Below are 27,272 nucleotides of genomic sequence, written 5' to 3' on the forward strand. Positions count from 1 at the left end.
TTTCTCTTCCACATAAATCAGGCATCAATAAAGAAACACGATGGTCCGAGAATCTGGGCCAGCTACCGAGGCAGAAAGAAAGGCAGGCAACTTTGTGAAGCAAGTTTATTGACATCAACTACAACAAAAACAAAGCTGCGGGAGAAGCTCAGCAGGTCTGTGGCAGCATCTGTGAAGAGAAATCGGAGTTAACGTTTCGTGGGCCGGTGATGCTTCCTCAGACCCAAGTTTATTGGCTTGTTCAATTTCCCAGCTCTTAACCCATGCCCTAGGGTCTGTTTATATGTGCTAAAGGATCGTTAATATCCACTACCTGTTTTTCTCAAATTTAACCTTAATGTTAACAAAATTTAGCAATGTGGTCAACCAGATATTAGCACAGAGGAAAAGTAAAAGGAATTACAATCGAATTAGGTGCAGAAGGGGGCAAGAAAAAGTGGATTAAGGGTGAGAGAGAAAACAGAGACAGAAACAAAAGTAAGAAAATATTTTTAAAATCTTCAACAATTTACCACCTGCAGGAGTCAGGTTCCATGATTTAAATGTTCCCTTTCTGGGTGGGAGAAGTCGCAGAAATGTAACTATCATTCAAAAGGTACTTAGGTTATTTAGTCCCACACCTTTACTTCTGTCATGAGTTTGGTGCGTAATTAATGCTCACACATAGCAATTCCACTAAACCCCTGGAGAGATCCAGAGGGAGCTGCCATTTTCACAAGGCTGCGGTTGAGTGGTGCAAACTGTCAGACATCTCAGCAGGTACCTCGCAGTTTGCTGCGGGATTTACAAAGGCAAGCTGGCCTTAAAGGGTCACCGGACCCGAAACGCTAACTCTGTTTTTGCCTTCACAGGTGCTGCCAGACCTGCTGAGCTTCTCCAGCAAACTTCTGTTTTTGTTCCATTAAACTGGCTGCAAAATGCAGGTCAGTTATGCAGAGGGCTCTGCCCATAAACTATATCAACAAACACAGCCATGGTACCCAGGCCTTGCCTGAAGCACTGCTTGGTCAAGCAGCCGAGTATTCATTGCCTCTGGCCTGCAGATAGGGCTCCTGGCCAGGGTAGTGAAGCCAACAAATGAGCCCTAATTGTTTAAAGCTGTGTCCGTTACTGAAGTGAGTACATTCTCCACCACGTGGGCGATTCTAGCACATGGGGACTACTGTTCACAATTCCATAGGTCTCCCCAATGAAGGCGGGATCTAAGGAGGAATTTCTTCCATCAGGGGCTGATGGTGCAGTTTCCTCCCACAGTGCGTGTCATCAAATATATCCAATGCTAGGTTAGACAGACTTCTGATTGACCAGAGAGTCAACGCTTACGGTGGGGTGGGCGGGGTGCCGAGAGGAATGTGGAGTCAAGACCCCATTCTGATCAGCCATCACTTTATCCAGTGGCAAAGCAGGGTGGAGGGGCCGAATGGCCTCCCCCGGCTCCGACTCCTAATGATCTCATGAGAACAATAAATGTGGTGCTACAGAACAATGTAGAAGGGTTTAACGCCCAATGCCTAGGAGTTGTGTTCTACCTGTTACATAGAGCTGGAAGTTTCGTTCAGAGGAAGTTTAAGGATGTCACATTTATTGGACTACAAAGTGTAGTCCAGAAATTGGACTGAAATAAACAGGTTTCTATGATTAAAAGGGAAACATGTCCGTCTCCGGGCCCCCCTGTACCTGAGTTCGGAGTGTCTCTTGATGATATTAAGTAGAGATAAGGTCTAAGACCCTTCACCCTACCTGCAGCTTTTGTCGTTTGGAGACTGTGGTGTTTCTAGGTGATTTTGGTTTTTCCTCTTCCATCTTCGGATGATCAGGCTCTAGAGCAGGAGTGAACAGCGTTAATTCCATGAGGCTGGACCGACCACACATCGCTCTAAGAGGAACAGAGAGCCTTCAGTCTTCCACACTGTGGTAATGAACAGAATCGGGGGTAAGGCACTGCCTACTGAGAGCGCAGAGACCTTCAGACCTGGAACCATTTGGTGACAAGATTGGAAAATAGAAAGAAGGAGAGAGAGAAGGAGAAAGGGGAAGAAAGTGGGGTGAAAGAGGAGAAAGAAAAAGGGAGAAAAGAAAAGGAGTGAGAGAGCAAGTGGGAAAGTGCCAGGTAATATTTTCTGGGGCCTGGGGAGTGTGAGAATTTTTCTGTGGGGGCTGCCCGGAACATGTTGATGTTTGTAAGGATGCTGTAGGGAGACAGTGATAGTGTCCCTGGCTGAATAGCTGCTCATACAGGCACAGAGATGTCCAGCACAGAAACAGATCCTTCAGCTCAGCTCATCCACACCAACCAGATACCCTACATAAATATGATCTCATCTGCCAGCATTTGGCCCATATCCCTCTAAACCTTTCCTATCCATGTACCCATCCAGATGCCTTTTAAATGTTGTAATTGTACCAGCCTCCACCACTTCCTCCGGCAGCTCATTCCACACACACCACACTCTGTGTGAAAAAATTGCCCCTTAGGTCCCTTTTAAACCTTTCCCCTCTAACCTTAAACATGTGCCCTCTAGTTTTGCCTCAGGAGAAGATTACGACTTCTTCTGATATTGGTGAAGCTCCGGGTTGATCACTGGAATTTTCGGTTCTGCATTGATTAGCTTTTTAAATGTGTCCTATTTTTGGGAGGGGGGGGGTGGTCAGTCAGCTTGAATAGCTGGTTTGTGATGCAGAGTGATGCCAACAGTGTAGGTTCAATTCCTATCACCAGCTGACGTTACCCAAGAAGGACTCTCCTTCAACAACCCTTCCCCTCTCCTGAGACGTGATGACCCTCAGGTTAAACCACCACCAGTCATCTCTCTCCCTCTCTCTCTCTCTCTCTCTGATGAAAGAGCAGGCCCTAGGACCTCTGGGGCTACTAGCTAAAGTTGTTGTGGCATATTGGCACACACCTGGGTTTATTCGGAGCAGCTGGCAAATAATGAGGTGGTCATATTGGGCTGGTGTTAGGTTTAAGGGTCCCCCTTTGCGTTCTTAGGTGTCTGTTCTCGGTTATTGAGGGTTGAAGTCAGATTATGTATTTTCCACTGAAATCGATTAATCGACAACGAAAGAGGAAGCGGGTTCCTGTACAGGAAGCAGTGCAGCTTAACTTAAAAAACAACTTTGCAGCCCACAAAAATCTGTACTGTCTTGCAATAATGACTTTGAACAGCAGTGAGAATATCAGGGTGATGATTTGAGTATTCCTGATAAGAGATCTCAAGTACATGTGTGTGTGTGCATGTGTGTGTGTGCGCGTATGAGTGTGTGTGTCCATATGTATGTGTTTGCATGTGTGTGTGCCCATGTGTGTGTGCATGTGTATATATGTGTGTGTGTGCACGTTGACATGTGCATGTGTACAAGCATGTGCGCACATGTGTTTGTGTGCATGTGTATGTTTGCACGTGTGTGTGTGCGCACATACGTGTTTGCATGTGCATGTGAGTGTGCTTGTGTGCAAGTGTGTGTGTGTGTATACATGTGCGCATGTCTGTGTGTGCGCGTGTGTGTGCGTGCGCGTGTGTGTGTGTGTGTGCATACGTATGTGTATAGAGATGAGATCATTTCCCCAAGGCATGTTAATTGGAGTTATGTCATCGCAGGGATATGGAATGTGGGTCCAGTACCTTCCAAACCCATAACCTACCACCAAAAGGAAAACAGCAGCAGATACACCACACTCTGTAAGCTCCCCTCCAAGCCACGCACCATGCAGATTTGGGAATATCTTGCCTTTCCTTCAGTGCCGCTGGGTCAGAACCATGGAACCTGCTCCACAGCAGCACTTTGTGAGCGTACATATACCCAAGGAGGGTAGCGGCTCAGAGGGCAACTCACTGCCTCCTTGTCGAGGAAGGGGTAACTAACTCCAGCCTTTGCCAGTGACACCCACATCCTGTGAAAGCACCTCTTACACTAGAAAAAAATCAGTTAAGGCTGAGCTTGTGTTGAGGAGATAGCGGCTTCGGTCTACGTTTGAGAAACTCTTGACACATTCTTTATAAAATGCCACATCCGAGATGAGGAGCTTCAGTTTAGGCAGGCAGAATGGAGAAGCTGAGGGTGTTCTCCTGAGAACTGGGGAGGTTAGGAGGAAATTTAAAAAGGGTTTGGTCAAAATTAGCAAGGGCTTTCGTTCGAGCGAGTCAAGAGAAACTGTTTGGGGGAGCTCATGACTGGAGGATTCAGCGGTTCACTGGCAACAGAACAGGAGGAGAGATGGCCAACAGAATCTCTATTTTCAGGGGATTGTTGGGATCGGGAACACACTGCCTGAGGGGGGAGGAGGGGAACTGTAATTGTCCGAAGGGAGTTGGACAAACACATGAAAGGGGGAAAATTTGCAGGAGACGGGGCAGAGGATTGGGGCGAGCACAAACGAGCTGGTTTGGGCTTTCTGGGGTTTCCGTGCCCAATAGCAGCCAGCACGAGTGACAAAAATCAACCCAAAACAAATACGAAGTAAGCAATGTGTCCACTGGCGATGGCACTCAGTGCGGAATAGCTAGAAACAATGGTGGGATTTACCTTCACATTGTTCACTGGGCCCTCACCAGGGCCTCCACCACGATCCAGTTTTCTCACAGAAGCTGGGGTCTTTTTGCCAGGTACAGACTCTGAGGGGAGAGAAAGACCTGAGTCAAGAGGAATCCACTTGTGATTACACAGAACATTACAGCACAGTACAGGCCCTTCGGCCCTCGATGTTGTGCCGACCTGTCATACCGATCTCATGCCCATACCTTCGGCAATAACTTTGATCAGCGCTCCCTGCGGCGCAGAACCCCTCCAAATACCCAAACAGCAGGGACAATCTGCCCGAGATAACAAAGTGTGGAGCTGGGTGAACACAGCAGGCCCAGCAGCGTCTCGGGAGCACAAAAGCTGACGTTTCAGGCCTGGACCCTTCATCAGAGAGGGGGATGGGGTGAGGGCTCTGGAATAAATAGGGAGAGAGGGCGAGGCAGATTGAAGAGGGATAGATCCCACACCCATTCACCCACAATCCCAGTGCCCATCGATCCGCACAGCATTTGTCCTCCCCGCCGTTCTTCGGTTGCAGTAACATCCTTCCTCAGCCTCTTCCGGCCTAAACAGGCACCAACCCTCCTGCACCTCCTGCGTCTTGCACTTCCACAGTCTCCAGGGCCCCACTCGCCCATGGCTCAAGGGTCAGTTTTGAAGGAGGAGAGAGAGGGATGAAGCCGGGGAATGGTGGGGAGGTGGGGAGGTGGGGGGGTGGGGGGGAGGACACAGTATGCCTGCAATGTATAAGGAGCATGCACAAGCTGGAGGGGGTGGCAGAGATAGGGAGGGGTGTAGGGGCTGGAGGAGGGTACAGAGATAGGGAGGGGGTGTAGGGGCTAGAGGGGGTGACAGAGATAGGGAGGGGGTGTAGGGGCTGGAGGGGGTTACAGAGATAGGGAGGGGGAGTAGGGGCTGGATGAGGTTACGGGGGGGTGTAGGGACTGGAGGAGGTGACAGAAATAGGGAGCGGGTGTAGGGGCTGGAGGGGATTACAGAGATAGGGAGGGGGTGTAGGGGCTGGAGGGGATTACAGAGATAGGGAGGGGGTGTAGGGGCTGGATGAGGTTACAGAGATAGGGAGGGGATGTAGGGGCTGGAGGAGGTGACAGAGGTAGGGAGGGGGTGTAGGGACTCGGAGTGTACTAAGTGAGTGACTGAAGGTGGCTCTGTTTTACTGGGAGATGCTGTGAGGCAATGTCAGTGACGGCACACTGTCTGTTTGCTTTGGAATCTCTCCCAGTGGCCGAGGTCACGGTGAATGTGACGTGGATGTGTATCGAGCAGTGTCTGTGTGCAACCACCCCCACCCCCCACCCCACCCCACCCCACACTACCCCACCCCACACTGGGTATTGCATAGAGCCAGGGAGGTGTGGGCAGGGATTTAGCTATGATGTGTGGTCAGTGTTTCCTGTTGACACTGTGCTGCTGGCTCAGGTTGGTAAAAAAACGCAGCCAAAGTGGTTTCGCAATGCTCATGAGCGCCGGATGCCATCTGCAACAACAACTTGCATTTCCATTGCTCCTTGGCTGCAATGCGGCATCCTGAGGCACCTTACAATGAAATTTGGACGCAGGACTACAATTTGGGTCGGTGGCTGAGACATGGCTGGCTATTTAGGTTCTAGAAACATCTCAGAGGAGGCGAGCAAGGATTGAAGAGGGAATTCCAGGGACCAGGAGCTCATTAATTTAGGATATCTGGTCAGCATGGGCAAATGCACTGCCTTCGATGTGATTCACCAGGATTTGGAAAATGATGTGAGCTCACAGGGACTGGGAGAGAAGGAGAGATGAGGACACGGTAGGGCTTGAAACAGAGGTGATCATCTGAAAACCAAAAACTGTTTGACCAAGATTATGTTTTGGACAGTGAGCAGAGGGGAGATACGGGAATAGAGACAGCCCAAGTGTGGGAATGGGCAGTAGGATTTTAGAGTTTATGTTGCAGCTGTACAGGACATTGGTCAGGCCACTTTTGGAATATTGCATTCATTTCTGGTCTCCACGCTATAGGGAAGATTTTGTGAAACTTGAAAAGATTCAAAAAGGATTGACAAGGATGTTGCCAGGGTTGGAGGGTTTGAGCTACAGGGAGAGGCTGAATAGGCTGGAGCCATTGTCACTGGAATGTCAGAGGCTGAGGGGTGACCTTATAGAGGTTTATAAAATCATGAGGGCCATGGACAGGGTGAACAGGCAAGGCCTTTTCCCCAGGGCAGGGGAGTCTAAAACCAGAGGGGCATACGTTTAAGGTGAGAAGGGAAAAAATTAAAAGGGACCAATGAGGCAACTTCTTCACACAGAGGGTGGTGCGTGTATGGAATGAGCTGCCAGAGGAAGTGGTGGAGGCTGGTACAATTACAGCATTTAAAAGGCATCTGAATGGGTACATGAATAGGAAGGATTTAGAGGGATAAGGGCCAAATGCTGGCAAATGGGATTCGATTAATTTAGGATATCTGGTCAGCATGGGCAAGTTGCACCGAAGGGTCTGTTTCCATGCCGTACAGCTCTAAGAGTCTAAGTTTGTAGAGAGTGGGAGATGGAAGACGGAGTGAGGTGGAGCAGTCGGATGAGTTGATGTGGAGGCAGAACATCTGGTTTGCTTTCAAATTTAGTAACTACTTTTTGATAAGCCACAAGGGGCTTTTAGACAAGTACATAGAGGGATATGGACAAAGGGCAGGCAGAAGGGATTTGTTTAATTAGGAAACATGTTTGGTACAAGATGATGGGCTAAAGGCCCTGCTCACGTGCTGTACAGTTCTAGGCTCTGTTCATATTTTTATCCCTGCAAACCACAGCCTGTGCCCCCTTCTGGGATTTGGGTTAACGGGTATTTAAGCTACAAATCCAGCACATTCCTCAAAATCGACAGCGAGGTGGAGGGCAAGCACAGTTGTTTGAGACTCCCAGCTCACGATCCGTCTCCCTCCTGCTGAAGCCGCGAGCACTTGACAGAATGGGAACAGAGTATATGGGTTGGGATGTGCCTAGCCCCTCCCTGTGGGAGGTGGCCAGTGCTGACAGAGTCGGCAGAATCATGGTCAGTGAGGAACTCCCAGGATGAATTAGCGTTGTTGTCACATGTACCCCCATGAGTACAGTGAAAAGTTTACAAGTCACCATATACAGCCCACCTTAGGGACGAGGTACCCAGGTACACAGTCTTCACTACAAATTCCTAAGAAAAATATAATAGAAAAATAACGAAATAAAAGTCCAATACTACAGATTGTAGGAATAAATTAGAGAGGAGAGAAATAAAAAGGTCAGAACAACAGTCCTTCCAACCCAGTCTACAAGAGCGGTCAGCCCCATTTTCCAGCAAAGTGGTGATCAGCCAATCAGGATTCTCACCGGTGAGCTTTGAGAGGCTTATATTCATTTTATTGGCACACATTAACGTCTCATTATCTCATCTCATTGATTTACAGTTTCCTGTTCTCCCATTGTGTCTGTCTCATCTCTTTGAAAGAGCAATCCAACATGTCCCCACAAATGACTTCATTTTGATCTACACTTTTGGAGATCACTCACAAACCTCTATCAGGAATTCCACAACACATAGAAGCAGGATTAGACCATTCAGCCCATCCAGTCTGCTCTGCCATTCATAGAATCATACAGTTGTACAGTATGGAAACAGACCCTTCAGTCCAACCAGTCCACGCCAACCAACTTTCCTAAACTAAACTAGCCCCACTAGTCTGCATTTGGCCCACATCCCTCTCAAGCTTTCCTGTATGCATTACTGTCCAAATAACTTTTAAATGTTGTAACTGCACCTGCATTCCTCTAGCTGTATGCGACACACACGAACCACCCTCTGCAGGAAGAAGTTGCCTCTCAGGTGTCTTCTGAATATTTCTCCTCTCACCTTAAAAATATGCCCCCCAGTTTTGAACTCACCATCCCTAATGAAAAGACCTTTGCTCTCCATACTAGCTATGCCCCTCAAGATTTTATAAACCTCCATGTGGGCACCCCTCAACCTTCCACATTCCAGCGAATACAGTCCCAGCCCATCCAGTGTCTCCTTATAACTCAAACCCTCCATTCCCGGCAACATTCCGGTAAATCTCTACTGAACCCTCTCCAAATTTAATAACATCTTTTCTAAAGCAGGGTGCCTAGAACTATACACAGTACTGTAAAAGTTGCCTCACCGATGTCCTGTACAACTGCAACATTCGATCATGGATGGTATGTTTCTCAACTCCATTCTCCTGTCCCTTCACTCTGAGGCTGTGCCCTTAGGTCCCAGTCTCCCCTTACTCCCAGAAACATCATCTCCATATCCGCTCTATCCAAGCCTCTCAATGTTCTGTACGTTTCAATCAAATTCCCCTCCATCCTTCTAAACTCTATAGCGTGTGGACCTAAAGTCCTCAGCCTCTCCTCCTACGACAAGCCCTTCAGTCCCGGGATCATTCTTGTAAACCTCCTCTGGATCCCCTCCAATGCCAGCACATCCTTCCTTTTATACAACAGAAAACAGCAAGGTGATACAATGTGGACAGATCATTGCTTGGTTCAGGGGCAGAGAGAAGCTGTTTAATACGCTGTTACTACAACACATGGGCCTATTATTATAGAACAGGGGATGTTGGTTTTGTGTGGGATGAATTCAAGTGGGTGGAGGCTCACGAGGAGCATAAACACTAGATTAGATGGGCTGAGTGGCCTGTTTCTGAGCTGGAGACTCAACATAACCCTAGGTGGTGAGTTTGATAATCAGATTTTTGGACACTGAGCCAGGTGGGCATGCTATCACACTCCAAAACAGGGAGGTAGCAAAGTAGTCCATCAGAAAATAAACGAGCTCAGCATTTTTAACAGGCGCTGCTGCAGCTGAATTTCGCTGAAGCGAAGCCAGTCATGTCCTGCAGATAAGATCTCAAAGAGGCAACCACGTGTCCTGATAGATAAAGTAGGGAGGAAATGGTGAGAGCTCAGATCAACTGAATGAACTTCCAGTCAATCTCAAAATGCAGGGAAACACCTGCCTCAGTTACAGTCACACACTCAGCAACTGCAGCTCCTCCATGTCCTTGTACCGTTCCCATTACCTGACAGATTGGTCAGAGAACCTTCAGCACACTAGAGACCAGAACACTGTAAGATATAGGAGAAGATTTAGGCCATTCAGCCCATCGAGTCTGTTCCACATTTCAATCATGGCTGATATGTTTCTCCGCCCCATTCTCCTGCCTTCTCTCTATAACCCTTGATCCCCGTACCAATCAAGGGCCTATCTGTCTCTGTCTAAAATGCACTCAATGACTTGACCTTCACAGCTCTCTGTGACAATGCGCTCCACAGAATCCCCAACACCTGGCTGAAGAAATTCCTCCTCATCTCAGTTCTAAAGGGTGCTCCCTACACCCTGAGGCTGTGCCCCCAGGTCCTTAGGTCACATGTTGATGGAAACAATTTCTCCACATCCACTCTATCCAGGCCTCTCAATATTCCCAACACCTGGCTGAAGAAATTCCTCCTCATCTCAGTTCTAAAGGGTGCTCCCTACACCCTGAGGCTGTGCCCCCAGGTCCTTAGGTCACATGTTGATGGAAACAATTTCTCCACATCCACTCTATCCAGGCCTCTCAATATTCCATACTTTTCAATCAGATCCCACTCATCCTTCCAAACTCTATGAAGTACAGACACAGAGTTCCCAACTGCTCCTGATATAACAAGCTCTTCAACCTCTGAACAGTTCTTATCCTCCTTAGAAATCCTTGCTTAGATAGAGGGCCCAAAACGGCTCTCAATAGTCCAAATATGGTCTGACCAGAGCCTTATGCAGCCTCAGCAGTACATCCCTGCTCATGTATTCTGACCCTCTCAAAATTAATGCTCATATTGCATGTATTTTCCAACAGTCAACTGAACCTGTATGTTAACCTTAAGAAAATCCTAAACTTAGAACTCCTAAATCCCTTTGTGCTCCAGATTCCTGACGCCTTTCCCCATTTAGAAAATAGTCTATGCCTCTGATCTTCCCAACAAAGTGCATACCCTCACACTTTCCCACATTGTATTCCATCTGCTCACTTTCCCAGTTCATCTGCAGCCTCCCCACTTCCTCATCACAACCTGTCCATCCACCAGACTTTGAGCCTTCTGCAAACTTAGCAACTATGCCCTCACCTCCTCTGCCAGGATGGCTAATGTGTAATGTGAATAGTCGTGGTCCCAACACTGACCCTTGCGAGACTCCACTAGTCACTGGCTGCCATCTTGAAAAAGACCCTGTTATCGCTGCCTTCTGCCAGTCATCCAAACTGGTACCCAGGCCCGTGATGCCTCCAGTCAGGATATTCTTCCTTCAGAATGTGGTTGAGCATACGTCGAGTTCATTATCCAGGCCAGCATTCCCAATATTTTACTGAGGGAGCGTTACACTGATGTCAATGCTGTCCTCCTAATGAGGTGTTACGCCAAGAGCTCTGTCAATTCTTGGGTGGCTACGAAGCAACCTTCTCAAAACATGGCCCCACATTGTCAGGATTGAAAGTAACTGCGTCCTCTCAGTGAGTCCGGGGTGGGGAACGGTGGGGGACGCTGGGTGTTGAAGTAGTTGGGGAGAGTGATGGGGAACGGGGGTGGACTGGTGGAAGTGAGAGCTTGCCTCTCAGACCCACAGCCCCATCGTTCTAACTCGATCAGAGCTCAAACGTGGTCACAGCTGCCTCAGGGTTCGTGACCCTGGAATTTCAGCTTGTGACCCCAGGTGGGGTCACGACCCCCCACATTGTGACATCCCCAATATACAAGATCGAATGTCACTATTTGATGTTAAATTCTTCCCGTCATCTCACCAGTATTTACACCCTAACCTACATTCCTCGAAAAGATTGTCCATTCCTTGAACTCACCGTTATTAGTAGAATCTCAACTACAAATTTCCTTACATTGAATCAGCAGCTCTGAGCTCTGATGAAGAGGCATCTAGACTTGAAACATTAGCTTGCTCTCTCTCCACGATTGCTGCCTGACCTGTCGTGATCTCCAGCATATTTTGTTTTCAATCAGCAACTACATTTAACAGCCGTAATGCACATTGTGAGACTCCAAGGTTATGGGAATCAGAGCATTTCTATAATGGAAGAGCAAGCCTGCTCCTCTTTTGTTCTTTCATGTTCTGTGCCCTGGAGGTCAGTCTGGGTGAGTGTAACATAGAAACATTAGGAGCTCTTCAATGCCACTGCACCATTTATTCTCATTGTGGCTGATCATCCAAGTCAATAGCGTGTTGCTGCTTCTCCCCTCCTGGTCTATCCTTTAGCCCCATGCGCTAATCCAACTCCTTCTGGAGATCCAATTGCTTCTTCAGTGGATCTGTTAGAAGGTCTACTGGATTCTTTTAAATCCTGCGTTCGGCAATGCATGGACTCCTGACCCTCTGATCCCAGGGATGTTAGTGGAATTTGGAATGTGGACACCTTCATTCTATGGCGGGGAGAACTGTTATGTAAATGTAATGATGAAGGGTCTAGGCCCGAAACGTCAGCTTTTGTGCTCCTGAGATGCTGCTGGGCCTGCTGTGTTCATCCAGCCTCACATTTTATTATCTATGTAAATGTAAGGGCTTGTTGTTGCCACTGGCTTCTGTGTGTACGTGAGGTTAGGTAGAGTGAGACTCACTCATTCCAGCCAGAATGCGAGAAGGAAGGAAAGGTTCTCCTTTATTTCACACCTTTCGTGACCACAGAGCATCACAAAATGCTTTAAAGTCAAAGAAGTGTTTTCAGGGAGTGGTCATGGCTGCAATGTAGGAAACCTGCTGACCTATTTGCACACAGCAAGATCCCACAATGTGACTTAGTGTTATGTTCGTATTGATTTTGTCTGAGGGATGGCGTTGGTGATTATTTGGGGTTGGGGGGGTGGGATCTCCCCTATTCTTCCTCGACATGGTGTCCTGGGCTTTACATCCAGCTGAACGATCAGACAGGGCCCTCTGAAAGGCAGCACCTCTAACAGTGCAGCACTCCCCCAGTACTTCGATGAAATGTCAGTTTAGATAGCTGTGCTCAATCTGACAGTCGGATTTGAAACCACAACTTCAAAGGTAACAGCGTTTCTCAACTGTGCTCTCAAAGGATGGTGGGTATCAACGGAAGATTCTGTTGTGCCCCTAAAATAAACACAAGCAGAAACCAAGGTTGTTGGGCAAGGAGGCACATGATAGCAATGTGTGATTCTGTAAATAAATATTTATAACGGTGTGCAAAAATCATTCTCAATTCTATCCTTCAGAACCTGGAAACATTCGTAGTCATAGACTCATACAACACAGGAAAGGCCCTTTGGCCCACTAAGCCTGCACTAACTTATCTCCACTCATCCCACTTGCCAGTAATTGGCTTTTATCAGCAGATTTGCCACAGTTTGTACACAATCCATTTAGAGACACAAGTTATAACTATGGCAACAGAAGGAGGCCATATAGCCCTTCAAGTCCATGCTAGCTCACTGTAGAGCAATCCAGCTTGGCCTATTCCCATGCTTGAGGCCTACAAGTTTACTTCCTTTTGTAAACATCGACTGCCTCGGATCCCACCATCCTCGTACCTAGGGTCACTATTACTCACTACATTAACAAGTCGACTTCTTCACATTGCACACACAGACCAGCCCCACCTCCCCACCCCAGAGCTTCCTTCTCCTACCTTCCTTAAGCCTGACACACTCTTGTGCACCTCGGTCTCATTGAGTCATACAGCACGGAAACAGACCCTTCAGCCCAACTCACCCATACCAACCAGATATCCTAAATTAATCTAGTCCCATTTGCCAGCATCTGGCCTCTGAGCCCTTCCTGTGCCCATCCAATCTTCTGTCAAATGCCTTTGCCCTAAGCAGGACAATTCCAGTTTCTCCAGCCTGATCCTGTGGATTTATCAAACCTCCCATCCCTGAAGCCATTTGGGAAAATGCCCCCTGCTTCCCATTTGCAGTGGGTGGTGATAGTCTAGGTTTGCTAGGAAGCAGCCTGATAAATCCCACCCCCTTCCAACTAAACAGCCAATACAGGTGTCAAACCCCGTTTTATTCCTCATTCTTACATGGGATGTAGATGTCAGTGGGTGGGCCAGTATCTTATTGCCCTCATTGCCGCAGAGGGCTGTCAGGAGCCAACTACACTGCAGTGGGTCTGGAGTCACGTGTAGGTCAGACCAGCTGAGGATGGCAAATCTCCTTCCACGTTAGTCAGCCAGATGGGTTATTGACAACAATCAATAGTGGTTGCCATTAAGCTAGTTTTTATTTTAATTGAGATCAAATTCAAATTAAAGTCTCACCGTTTGCCAGTGGTTGAATTTGAACCTATGTTACCGCAACCCCCATTAGTCTGCAATCCTAGATTACTAGTCCTGCGCCATTTCCACTACACTACCACTGCCCCATGAGTAAGGCTCAGCTCTCCGGTAGAAACACTGTCCCCATTTTGAAGACAGAAGTGGAGAAGTGTTGTTTCCTCCAGGTACATGAGCCAATGCAAAAGGCTTTAACCTCAGAAAGGTACACTCCTCCTCTGTCTCACACATTTCTTTCTCAGACATGCCCTAACATTGCTCCTCATCCTTTATCTGCTATTGCTGTGCGCACCCATACCACAGCACATCTGCAGAACCAATCTCACACTCATCGAGACCAGCAGCTGAAAGAAACACATTACTCAGGAGTGACAGTACAACAGCTAACCCTATCGCAGCAAAGACATCCAGTGGGATCTCAAAACTCTGCAAGAAGAGGTTTTGGCAAAAAGAGAAACAAGTGTTAAATTTATTGTTGTTATCAGCAGAATCAAACTTGGTCTGATTCTAGGATGTCTCTGAGGGCTCACTGACTATTAGAAATGTCTTAGTATTCGGTGAAGAGGCTTCTGTCCAAAGTAATTTGAGGACTTCACAAGTACAGGGAAACATCAAAAACCCATTAAAGACGGAGCTGACAAAGCAAGATCAGAAAGGAGGAACTGCAGTCTTTCACAATCCGTTGCTGACCAGACTGAGTTACAGAAAATGATGTGGGTTTGAAGAGCTGTCACTGCTGTAGAGAAGTCTGACAGCCACAACAAGATCCCCAAAATGAGCAGTGTGCTCAGATCACCTTTACAGTGAGGCTGCTCGTTGGAACTCCCCTCATTCATCTCAAAAATAACAGCTTTTATTTAAGTTCAGCTGAGAGGGCTCTATATTTAATATTTGGGATCTCCGACAGTGTGGCACCTGGTCAGTTGTGCACTGGAACAGAATCTACAACTTTGTAGTTCAGAAGTGAAATTCACTGACTCACAAAATCCCTACAGTGTGAAAACAGGCCATTCAACTAATTGGGTCCACACCAAGCATCCAAAGACCATCATGCCCAGAGCCACTCCTGTACCCTATGCCTGCAACTCTGCATTTCTCATGGCTAATCCACCCAGTCTGCACCTCCCTAGACACCATGTGCAATTTAGCATGACCAATCCACCCTAACATGAACATCTTTGGACTGTGGGAGGAAACCCACACAGACATGGGGGAGAAACTCCACACAGAAAATCACCCAAGGGTGGAATTGAACCCGGGTCCCTGATACTGTGAGGCAGCTGTGCAAACCACTGAGCCAATGCTCAGAGATGTTCTGCGCTGTATTGTTCTATGTTCTATGTTCTATGTTCTATATAGACTTAGACTCTCTACAGGCCCTTCTGCCCAACAAGTCCACACCAGCTCTCACAGCATATAACCCACCTAACCTACATATTCCTGAAAGCTCTGGACAATTTCCCATGGCCAATCCAACTACCCTGCACATCATTGGACAGTGGGAGGAAACCGGAGCACCCAGAGGGAACCCATTATGATCAATGAAAACACGCAATCCACTTTCATCTAAATCTGGGTATTCTGTCTCTATTCATTGACACATTCCATGCTACAGCTCAACTGGTGGCACCCTGACCTATGAGCCATGGGGCTTTGAGTTCAAAATACACTCCAGAGTCTTCAGTGCAAACTTAGCAACATGCATGTACAGTGCTGCAGGAGTGCTGAATTATTGGAGATACCATCCTTCAGATGAAATGTTAAACCTCACCTTGCTCTCTCAGATGTGTATAAAAGGTCCTGGGACATAAGCTCAGATTGTCATCACAGCTCAGAAAATTTACTCAGCATTTATTTCACTGGTATTGTAATTCCTTTCAGTTCCACCCTTCTATTTCCTGATCCATCATTGCTTCTGGGATGTTACTCTAATCTTCTACAATTCACCTGACTGATGTTGACTGAGCGAAAAATATTGGTCAGGCACAGGGATATTTATGCATCCAGATGAGAGGAGACAGGATTTTTTTTTTATATTCGCACACGGGATGAACGCTTCTCTGACTAGGCCAGCATTTATCGCCTGCCCCTAAGTGCCCCCACAGCACTCAAAGATCAATCACATTGGTGTAGGTCTGGAGTCACATGTAGGCCAGATTAGATAAGGATGGCAGTTTCCTTCCCTGAAGGACATTAGTGAACCAGATGGGTTTTTCTGACAATCGACAATGGGTTCATTATCATCAGTAAATTCTTAATTCCAGACTTCTTTTAAATTGAATTCAAATTCCATCATCTGCTATGGCAGGATTTGAACCTGAGTTTTTGGATTAATGTCTAGCAAGAGGCCACTGTCTCCCCATATTGTATTTGGAAGGTAGCATCTCCAATATTCCCTCTAGCACTCCCTCAATGTTGCAACATCAGCCCTTGAATATTGTTGCTACGATCACATTGATCCACGAATAATTGTTGCACTTCACATCATGAGGGACACAGATAAGGTGAACAGCAAAGGTCTTTTCCCTAAGGTGGGCGAGTTCAAAACCAGGGGGCATTCTTTAAGGTGTGAGAAGAGGGGTTTAAAAAGGACATGAGGGGCAACTTGTTTTACACAGAGAGTGGTTCGTGTCTGGAATGAATTTCCAGAGGAAGTGGTGGATGTGGGTACAGCTACAATGTTTAAAAGACATTTGGATAAGTTCATGAATAGGGAAGGTTTGGAGGGATATGGGCCAGGACCAGGCAGGTGGGACTGGTTTAGTTTGGGAACATGGTCAGTGTAGACTGGTTGGACCGAAGGGTCTGTTTCCATGCTGAGTGACTCTGTGACACTCTTAAAATAATTTGTATTTCTATTGCTATCTACCTGTAGTAAGATTTGCCAAAGGCACTCCACACAAATGTTTTCAAACAAAATTTGGCACCAATTGCTCAAGGAAAGGTTAGGACAGGTGACAGGAAACTTGGAGGAAGGGGTTGACGTGAAGGGACATGTTAAAAGGAGGGTGGAGGAGGGGGGAGGTTGGAGGTATTAATTACAGAGCTTGGGGGTCAAGGAAGCTAAATATGCAGGCACAATTGACACAGCGATGGGAATTAGGGGTGAAACGCAGGTCGGAATCGGCGGAACAGAGCGACCCTGGAGGGTTACAAAATGAGAAGGGAGCAAGACTAAGGAGGGGCTTGAACACATTGTTAAAATCGAGGTGTTGTCGGGCCATGCATTACGGTCGAGAGAGAAATGGGACAGAATCACTCCAGCAAAGGCTCTCCAAAATGTCGCTCTCATTGCAGCTTTTAAACAAGTTTCACGCAGTCAGGGTGAGATTGTCACTGGAGAGCAGCAAATTGCTAATTGGGTGGGGCTCAGGGGAGAAATTATTACTTAATGGCCTTATTAACTGCACGCCTCATCTCACTCGTCCGCAGCTTCCCATCCTACTGACTCCAGTGAGGTGGCATGGTGTTCTGAGCAGTCTCCTGAAGACATCAGCTCTCTACTGAGGGGAGAGCTCACATCGCTCCCGACTGCAGCAGTGGGCAAATCATCACTAAACTGGCTGGGGGTGGGGTGGGGCGGTCAATGTGGGAGGACGGCCAAACAGAGGTAATTATGTAGGTCAGAACAAGATGGTGATGGCATGAGGTGGGGGAAGGTGGTGGGCTGGGGGTGGAACGTTGAGGCGTTTGGGGGTATGTGGAACAGTATGGGAGAGCAGGAGCTAATGGCTGTAACCCCTACAGTGGCATCCACAGGGCCAGGGTGGGCATTATAAAAGTGTAATGTTGGGGCTCGGAGGCAGGGTTGGAAGGTCAAAGGGTTGAGGGGTCACTGAATTCAAAATATTGCCTCTGTTTTCTCTCTCCACAGATAATATGAGGCACACTGAGTTCCTCCAACAATTTCTGTTCCCATTCACATTGAGGACTTTCATAGAACATAGAACATAGAACATTACAGCACAGTACAGGCCCTTCGGCCCTCGATGTTGTGCCGACCTGTCATACCGATCTGATCATACTTTCGTGTGTGAGTGTGAGTGTGTCTGTGGGGGTGTGAGTGTGAGTGTGTGAGAGTGTGCATGTGTGGGTGTGAGTGTTTGAGTGTATGAGTGTGAGAGTTTGCGTGTGAGTGTGCATGTGTGAGTGTGTGTGTGAGTGTGGGTGTGGGAGTGAGTGTGTGTGTGTGCGTGTGCGTGTGTGAGTGTCTGAGTGTGGGAGTGTACATGTGTGTGTGCGCGCCTGTGTGTGATGTGTAAGTGCACGTGTGTGTGTGTGTGTGTGTGTGTGTGTGTGTGTGTGTGTGTGTATGTGTGTGTTTGTGCATGTGTGAGTGTGTGTGTGGGTGTGGGTGTGGGTGTGTGAGTGTATGAGTGTGCGTGTCTGTGTGTGGGTATGAGTGTGCATGTCTGTGTGGGTAGCTGTGAGTGTCTGTGTGAGTGGGTATGAGTGTGTGTGTCTGTGAGTGTGCATGTCTGTGTGTGTAGCTGTGAGTGTCTGTGTGTGGGTACGAGTGTGTGTGTGTGTGTGTGTGTGTGTGTGTGTGAGTGTGCATGTGTGCGTGTCTGTGTGTGGGTGTGAGTGTGCTTGTGCAAGAGTGCGTATGTGTGTGTGCGTGTGTGTGTGTGTGCAAGTGTGCATGTGTGAGTGTGTGAGTGTGTGTGCATATGTGTGAGACGTTCCTCTACTGGACAATGACGATCTGCTGGTCTCTGTGAGCGCTGGGAGCAGAGTACTGGTGATCTGAGGAGGGTGTGTAGACTGTGTGGCCCGGCGAGTCAGCACTGGCTGTGCATGTGAGGGACTGGCCAGGGCACTGTTGCTTTGTGGCTGCCATGTCTCATTGTATTGCCAGCGAGGGGCCGACACAGGATCGCCAACACGTATCGGGGGGCACAGTGGCCTTTTAAAGATGGTGCAGATATCCAGTGTGTGGCAAGTTGTTGAAGCAATGAGTGGTAGAATGGGACTTGGACCAGACAAGAGGTTTACATAGAGGAAGGGTAGTTAATGAGGTGCATTTGGTCAGGTACATTACGAAAAATACACGAAGGGTCCAAACCCTCCAAAAAATTTTGATGACACCGACAGTTAAAAATAAAATGTTAGATTCCGCCTTCATTTGTAACTCTGGTTACAGTGGACACTAAATGCAGCTTCCTCACAAATCCAATTATAATCCAAACATTCACACTGATCTTTTTGTCCCATTAACATAATCACACTCAGATTTTCTGAAGAAGGGTCTAGGCCCGAACTGTCAGCTTTCCTGCTCCTCTGATGCTGCTGGGCCTGCTGTGTTCATCCAGCTCTGCACCTTGTTATCTCAGATTCTCCAGCATCGGCAGTCCCTGCTATCTCTGATGTTTGTTCATATTGTTCTGGTGCAACAGCACAGTACGTGGAAATTAGCGAAACTCAAAGCTAAAAAAAAGTACAGCCCCATCCCCCCCCAATCTTGAATCAAACTAAGTTAGAAGTCTATAGCAAGAAATTATTAAGTGAAAGCCCTTTGACATCAATTGCAGGACTGTCACATTGTCCTCGCTTATCTCCCTTTAGCTTAATGATTAGCCACATAATAAGAAAGATAAACACTTGCATTGCTACAACGCCTCTCACCCTCCAAAGACACTTCTGAGTTATCATAATGTGGGAAGTGCAGCAGCCAATTTACATGCAGTAAATGCCAACACGTTAATGACAAAATATTTGGGGGTATTAAATGAGACAAATATTGATCAGGACACCAGGGAGAAACCAACTGCTGTCTTTACATTTTGCCATGGGGTGGCGGGGGGGTGGGGGGTTGGATTTTTTAAAATCCTTTTCCCTGGCCAGATGATGCCTCGATCATATTTCTCACCCAGACAGCGTGTGTGCCACGCTCCCTCGGCACCGCACTGGGAACCAGTTGAGACATTGGCTGTCCTCATTTTCTGAAGGACCGGTTAAACCCAGCGCCTCCTGACTCATAACCAAAAGCAACATATACAGAGTTGTGGTTGAAAGAAGTCAAGAAGGGGTCCGGAAGGGATAGAGTGGGTAGACCAATCATGTCTGTCCACTCTTAGCCTGCCCACTGTATTTCTTTCTTTAACTTCTTGTTTGACTTCTTTTGAAGTTAGATGTTTTTCTTGTTTAGTGCCCTCTCCATACGCTTCAATTCCCTAACATTATTCCTGTGGCTGCCTGAGCTGGCAATTCCAAATTGCCCTGGAGAAGGTGGTGGGAAGCTGCCTTCATGATGGTCCATGCAGTGCAGGAACACCCACAATGCGATTAAAGAGGGACTTCTGGGATTTTAACCTAGTGACTCTAAAGGAACAGCGACATATTTCCAAGTCTGGATGGTGAATGGCCTGGAGGGGAACGCGCAGAGGGTGGTGTTCCCATGTATCCGCTGGCCTTGTCCTTCTAGATGAAGTGGTCCTAGGCTTCTAATGAGAGTACATTACTGCGGTGCTTCTCGTGCATGAGCGGTGAATGTTGAATGTGATTGATAAGGTGTTAATCAATTAGGCCACTATGTCCTGGATGGCATCCAGCTTCTTGTTGGGACTGCACCCATTCAGGCAACTGGGGAGTGCTCCATCACACTCTTGTGCCTTGTCCAGGGTGGACAGGCTTTGGTAAATCATGAAATGAGTTATTCATTGCAGGATTCCTAGCCTCTGACCCACTCTTATAGCCACAGTACTGATGTGGCTAGTTGGGTTGAGTTTCTGGTCAATGGTAACCCCCAGGATAGTGATAGTGGGGGATTCAGCGATGGTAACACCATTGTATCTTAAAGAGTAATGGTTAGATTCTCTCTTATTGGAGATGGTCATTGCTTGGTGTTTGTGTGGTGTAAATATTACCTACTTCTTTGGTGTACCCTTATTCAAGAGTTCCTTCACACGTTAACCATCTCTAAGCTTCCAACTTGGCCTTTAGCCCAGGCTCTGTCTCTCCACCTTGGCCCAATATCATTTGCCTAAATTTCTTGATGATCTTCAAATGCTTACCTGACATCGCAACCAATTCAAAAGCTGCCTGCAATTGCTGTTGTCAACCTACTTCATTGCTCTCAGGCTCTCAGCCACACAAGTTCAACTTTTTCACACAGAGGGTGGCTCATATGCAGAATGAACTGCCCAGAGGAAGTGGTGGATGCAGGTCCAGCTATGTGAAGAGGAAATGTTTAGAGGGATATGGCAGGCAAGTGGGACTGGTTTAGTTTGGGGAACCTGGCCAGCATGAATGAGTTGGGCTGAAGGGCCTGTTTCTGCACAGCGTGACAGTATGACTTACTTGATCCCCCATTCCAGAAGCTGCCATGGGGAGAATTATCTCTGGGTTGTAGTCCAGTGCTTGTGTTGTAGCTATAATGAATGTCTTCCGAAAAGTTCAACAAATTTAGCAGCAGCTTTATTAAATAAATGTTGGGAGGTCAGCGTCTGATGATGACCCTAATCAGATATCTCTGATCGTGCTAAGAAGTTGCTGATGCGAAAGTGAATGTAACAATGTGGGAAAGTCCCACTCTCACTGTGTAAGAATAATACCACATGAAGGCCAGTCAGCCCATTGGGCGTGGGCTAACCCTTGAATAAAGTCTCTCTCCACAGTTCTTTCCTCACCGCAGTTCCTTTGTTTTAATCAAATATTGATCCAACTCCCCATTTCAAGTTGAAACTACAACTGGCAGAAACCTTTCAGCAGAACTTTCTAGACGATAACACACTGATTCAGCCAATCATCTCCCCTTCTGCTTCTTTCACTTTAAATCTGTACCCCCTCTTCTGTCACTGCCAAAGGAAGTATTTCCTTCGTATTTTTTACATCAAAAGTACTCCCAGTCCTGGGTGTCATTATGAAATTTCCTCAACCTGCCCTACTCCAAGGAGATCAACATTAGATGCTCCAGTCTCTTTACATCGCTCAAGGCCTTCATCCCTGGTCCCATACAGCCACAAACATTGGTATAGGAGTAGGCCATTCAGCCCATCAAATCTGTTCCAGCTTCCAATGAAATCATGGCTGATTTGATCATCCTCAACTCCGCTTCCCTGCCCTTCCCCCCACCCCCCGCATTGTCCTCAATCCCCTCGCTGATTAAAAAATCTCAGCCCTGATACACTTAATGAGCCAGCCTCAACGGCCTTCGGAGGTAAAGAACTCCACAGATCCGCTATTCTCTGAAAAGGAATTTCCCCTCATCTTTGTCTTAAATGTGCGATCCCCTTACCCTGAAATTATAGCCGCTGGTCCCAGACTCTCCCACAAGGGGAAACAACCTCTCCACATTTACCCTGTCAAGCCCCCTAAGTATCTTGTGTGTTTCAATAAAGTTGACCCTCATTCTTCTAAACTCTAGTGAGCGCAACCCCAACCTACTTAATACCTCCTCATAAGGGAGTCCCTCCAAAACAGGGATCATATGAGTGATCCTTCCCTGGACTACTTCCTATGCCAGCATGTCTTCCTATTCCAACTGGAAGCTCTCTGGAGCACTCTACCCAATGCTGTGACATTGATTTGAAATGCGGAGCCCACAAACACGCTCCTCCAGTTGTATAAGCTGACATTGTGCTCTGTCAAATCTCTAAGATACTCTATAGATTAGTCTCAGTGAGTTGGAAACTTGTGAAAAGTCCATCTCCTCTCCAGTGACCCTAATGGGAACAGAAGAACATAAGAACTAGGAGCAGGAGTAGGCCATCCGGCCCCTCAAGCTTGCCCCACCATTTAATAAGATCATGGCTGATCTTTCTGAGAATCAGCTCCACTTATCCGCCCACTCACCATAACCCTTAATTCCTTTGCTGTTCAAAAATGTATCTAGCCTTGCCTTAAACACATTCAGTGAGGTAGCTTCAACCGCTTCACTGGGCAGGGAATTCCACAGATTCACAACCCTTTGGGTGAAGAAGTTCCTCCTGACCTCAGTCCTACATCTGCTTCCCTTTATTTTGAGGCTTTGCCCTCTAGTCCTAGTTTCACCTGCTATCGGAAACAACCTCCCTGCCTCCACCTTATCTATTCCCTTCATAATCTTATATGTTTCTATAAGATTGCCTCTCATTCTTCTAAATTCCAATTAGTATAATCCCAACCTACTCAGTCTTTCCTCATAATCCAACCCTCTCAACTCTGGAATCAACCTAATGAATCTCCTCTGCACCCCTCCAGTGCTAGTATATCTCTTGTCAAGTAAGGAGACCAAAACTGCACACACTACTCCAGGTGTGGCCTCACCAGGACCCTATACAGCTGCAGCATAGCCTCCCTGTTTTTAAACTCCATCCCTCTAGCAATGACAGACAAAATTCCATTTGCCTTTTTAATTACCTGCTGCACCTGCAATCCTACTTTGAGCAATTCATGCACAAGGACACCCGAATCCCTCTGCACAGCAGCATGCTGCCATTTTTAAACCATTTAAAACATAGTCCATTTTGCTGTTATTCCTACCAAAGTGGATGACCTCACACTTATCAACATTGTACTCCATCTGCCAGACCTTTGTCCTTTTACTTTTGCCCTTTACCTTTGACCTTTTACCCTTGAGAAGGGTTTGGATGCATGGAGCTAATGTGAACATACTATCATGTGCCAGCTTCCCTTTCTATTCTTTCAAGACCCATGGGCACCAATGGCAGGGTCATACGGGGACAGGGGCACAGACAGGGTAGACAAGAAGAGACTTTACCCCATGATAGAGGGATCAGTAACCAGGGGGCACAGATTGAAGGTAAGGGGAAGGAGGTTTCGAGAGGAGGAAAGGAAATTGTTTCTCTTTCAGAAGGTGCTGGGGATCTGGGACTCACAGCCTGTAAGTGTGGTAGAGGCAGAAACACTTGATAACGTCCAAGAAGGATTTAGATCCCAAATCTTACAAGGGTATGAGCCGAGTGCTGGACAATGGGACTAGAATAGTTAGGTGGTCGTTTTTGACTGATGCAGACTCTACGGACGTTTTTCTGCACTGTACACAGTTATGACTCAATACGCGCTGTTCATTAATTTCTAACATCAGTTGAGGCAGCTACCACTAAAGAGCCAATTTTATTTCCTATTACAAAATCAGTTATTTATAGTCTCGCCAGCCACAAGGACGCATTTTATTTTCATCCAAGTAAGTGTTGGGTCAGCATTTTTTAACCATCCCTAACTGCCCCACAAACTTGCCAAGGCATTTCAGGGGGCAAGGGTCAACTGCAAAGCTGTGAGTCTGGAGTCACATACAGGTCAGGCTGGGGTAAGGACAGCAGCTTTCCTCCCCCCACTGTACCATCAGTCACCCAGCTTTACATGATGGTGAATGATAGCTTCAGGCTCACCATCGCTGAGACCAGCGTTCAATTCCAGATTTATGAATGGAACTTAATTCCCACCAGCTACCGTAGGAGGAAGTGAATCTGAGTCCCCCGGGACATTAGCCTCTGGTTTTCAAGCCCAGTGACTACATCTCCACTGCTCCTTTCTAAGTGCAAGCTCTGGTGGTGCCTCTGAGGCAGAGGATTCACGTCTCATTTTAGAAACAAGGTAATAGGAAAGTACTCATTCAACAGAGCTTCATCCTCAGTGCTAGTACAGGCATGATGGGTCAAATAGCCTCCTTGTGCTGCTTCCTTCTATGATTCAGCATGAAACCCATTTCAATCCTGCAATGCTGTGTGAAGGGAATGCGTCACAGTCAGAGGCGCTTTCATCCACATAAAAACAAGGCCCATCATAAGGGGGATCTTAAAGATCCCGGGACACTATTTGAAGAAGATCAGAGGGTTTCTCCCAGTTTCCCATCCCAATATTTATCCCTTCCCCCAAATACCATCCCGCAAAACTGATAAACTGGTCGTTCATCACATTGCTGTTTGTGGGATCTTGCTGTGCTCAAATAGGTTTCCTCTGTAGTAACAGGGCCAGCACATATCAAAAAAGCATTTTACTGGCTGTAGAGTGTTTTGGGACATCCTAAGATCATGGGAGGTGCTATATAAATGCAAGCATCTTCCTTTAGCCTATCAGGAAATTGTATATGTTCACGGAAAATATTGGATATCGCAGGTATCTAAAACTAAATTTACCATCTTTCTTGAAATCCAAAAATTAAAACATCGTAAAATATCCCTTAACGCCCTTGGACAAAATAGATCTGTTTTAGTTCCACACGCGTTAGTTGTAATCTTGAGAGAGAGAGAAATAATGCCCCCTCTATCAGACAATGCGATTGGGAAAATTCTATCAATAATTGATCAGTTTCTTCGATCCCTGCAGAGGGATTCCACGGAGTAGAAATGTCCCTATTAACAGGCTTTGTGGCTTATTAATGGAATCTCTGCAGACGTCAGAAGGTAATTCACGAATAAAAGGGGAACTTTATTCTGATCAACTGGGACAGGTTTTTGAGCACTTTTCCAACAGTTTACTCGACCAAACAATGCTAGAGATTTGAGTGCCCAAAACGGAGGTATTTCGCTCTTAAATTAAGCTCCACTGTGCAAAAATGCTAGAGATGATAAGGAGAAAGCACTCTTCCCTTTGCTGTAGTATGAATGCTGAGAGCTGGCACAATCAGCATAGAGTTATCACGCACCTTGCTGTGCCCCACAGACTAACCATCGCTTCAAGCCCATCTTGCTCTGTCGGTGTTGCATTCTGTTGTTGTTCTTCCCGTTGACCCAAGCTCCTCAGAATGTGGCCATCTCCTGCATGGTCGCTGCCAGCCCTGCTCCCGCGTTTGCAAAGCTCCGCGTGAAATGTTTTCTCCCTTGAAGCCTGGGACGGCCTTTCACCCCCTCGATGCTCTGCTCTTGTGCGGCACAGAGTCACTTCTATCAGCTTTAGTGTAACTGACAACCAACCAACTTCACCGGTCACATGACCACGTCGGTCTAATTCAAAGGAAGCATTCAGACCTGAACACTGTCATCGGTCTACCTTCTTAACTTCCTGCTTGCAGAAATCAAGCTTCCCCTGTTCCACAGCGAGATTGTATTTGCTTCTTAGATTTACGATAAGCGTTGCAATTATTTTCAGTTTGCCAACAAAATCGAGCAGGAGCTATAGGATGATGCAGAACTGAAGGAGGCCATTCAGCCCATTAGCCTCTGCTAAATCTTTGAAGAAATCCCCCTTTGGAAGTTATTTTCAACCGCCTCCACTGCCCTCTCATGGCATTTGCTACAATTTACAGCTTTTCTTCATGTTGCTTACTAGTTCACAGAATCCCTACAACATGGAGGCACGCCGTTCAGCCCATCAAGTCCATACTGACCCTCTGAAGAGCAGCCCACCCCCCTACATATCCCTGTAACCCCACATGTTCCATAGCTAACCCATGTAACATCCCTGGGCACTATGGGCAATATTCCACGGCCAACCCACCATAACCTGCACATCTTTGGACTGTGGGAGGAAACCGGAGCACCTGGAGGAAACCCACGCAGACACGGGGAGAATGTGCAAACTCCACACAGACAGTCACCCTAGGGTGGAATCAAACCCTGGCCCCTGCCGCTTTGAGGCAGACGCGCTAGCCACAGAGCCACCGTGCCACCCCATTCTGAGATAGCAGGAGTTTTAATTAGCTTTACTGGGTTTATGCCTCAAATTCAGATGGCCACCACAGCTCAATTTTTTTAAACAAAAACCCATCTTCCACTCTAGATCCTTTGTGAATTATATAAACCTTCAATAGTGCTCATTCTCAGAACTAGTACAGGCCTGATGGGACAAATGGCCTTCCTCTGCATTGTAAACATTCCGTGGTTTTGTGTATTCCTGTTGTCTTGCCATTACATACAGTTCCCTTTTAATTACTTTATCCAAGCCATCCTAATGTTTGAACAGAGATAGTAGGAACTGCAGATGCTGGAGAATCTGAGATAACAAGGTGTGAGGCTGGATGAACACAGCAGGACAAGCAGCATCAGAGGAGCAGGAAAGCTGATGTTTCAGCCTCAAAAACCAGAGGCTAATGTCCCTGGGGACTCAGATTCACTTCCTCCCACAGTAGCAGGTGGGAATTAAGTTCCATTCATAAATCTGGAATTGAACACTGGTCTCAGCGATGGTGAGCCTGAAGCTATCATTCACCATCATGTAAAGCTGGGTGACTGATGTAACAGTGGGGGGAGGAAAGCTGCTGTCCTTACCCCAGCCTGACCTGTATGTGACTCCAGACTCACAGCATTGCAGTTGACCATTTTGTGAAGAAGGGTCTAGGCCCGAAACGTCAGGCTTCCTGCTCCTCTGATGATCTCTAAAGTTTGAACGCTCCTGTCTTTCATTCCCTTAAGTATCTCTGCTCTGAGGAGAGCAGTGTAGTGGCTCCTCCAGTCTCCCAGTGGTTTGTAACCTCGTTAATTTCACTTCTCACTTCCACAGATATCTAGTGATCAACTGTGGATTCCCAACTGTCAC

The 27,272-nt window shown here is 47.0% G+C and overlaps 1 protein-coding gene across 2 annotated transcripts in view; it reads right to left on the bottom strand.

Annotated features, from left to right (window-relative positions):
* LOC125447514 (ras GTPase-activating protein nGAP-like) overlaps positions 1–27,272 on the bottom strand; it is a 98,927-nt gene that overhangs the window by 29,382 nt on the left and 42,273 nt on the right. Inside the window, exons 1-3 of one of the 2 annotated variants that reach the window (XM_048521957.2) lie at positions 25,444–25,638; positions 4,525–4,613; positions 1,741–1,820 (exon numbers count right to left, since the gene is read on the bottom strand). In XM_048521957.2, coding sequence (XP_048377914.1) covers positions 1,741–1,820; positions 4,525–4,613; positions 25,444–25,504 — 230 coding nt within the window. In that variant the 5' untranslated portion in view covers positions 25,505–25,638. Of the gene's footprint in view, positions 1–1,740; positions 1,821–4,524; positions 4,614–25,443; positions 25,639–27,272 lie in introns of those variants that run through there. The other variant, XM_048521956.2, reaches the window with a different exon arrangement.

Source organism: Stegostoma tigrinum, chromosome 35 (genome assembly GCF_030684315.1).
Source record: "Stegostoma tigrinum isolate sSteTig4 chromosome 35, sSteTig4.hap1, whole genome shotgun sequence".
Classification (NCBI taxonomy): Eukaryota; Metazoa; Chordata; class Chondrichthyes; order Orectolobiformes; family Stegostomatidae; genus Stegostoma; species Stegostoma tigrinum.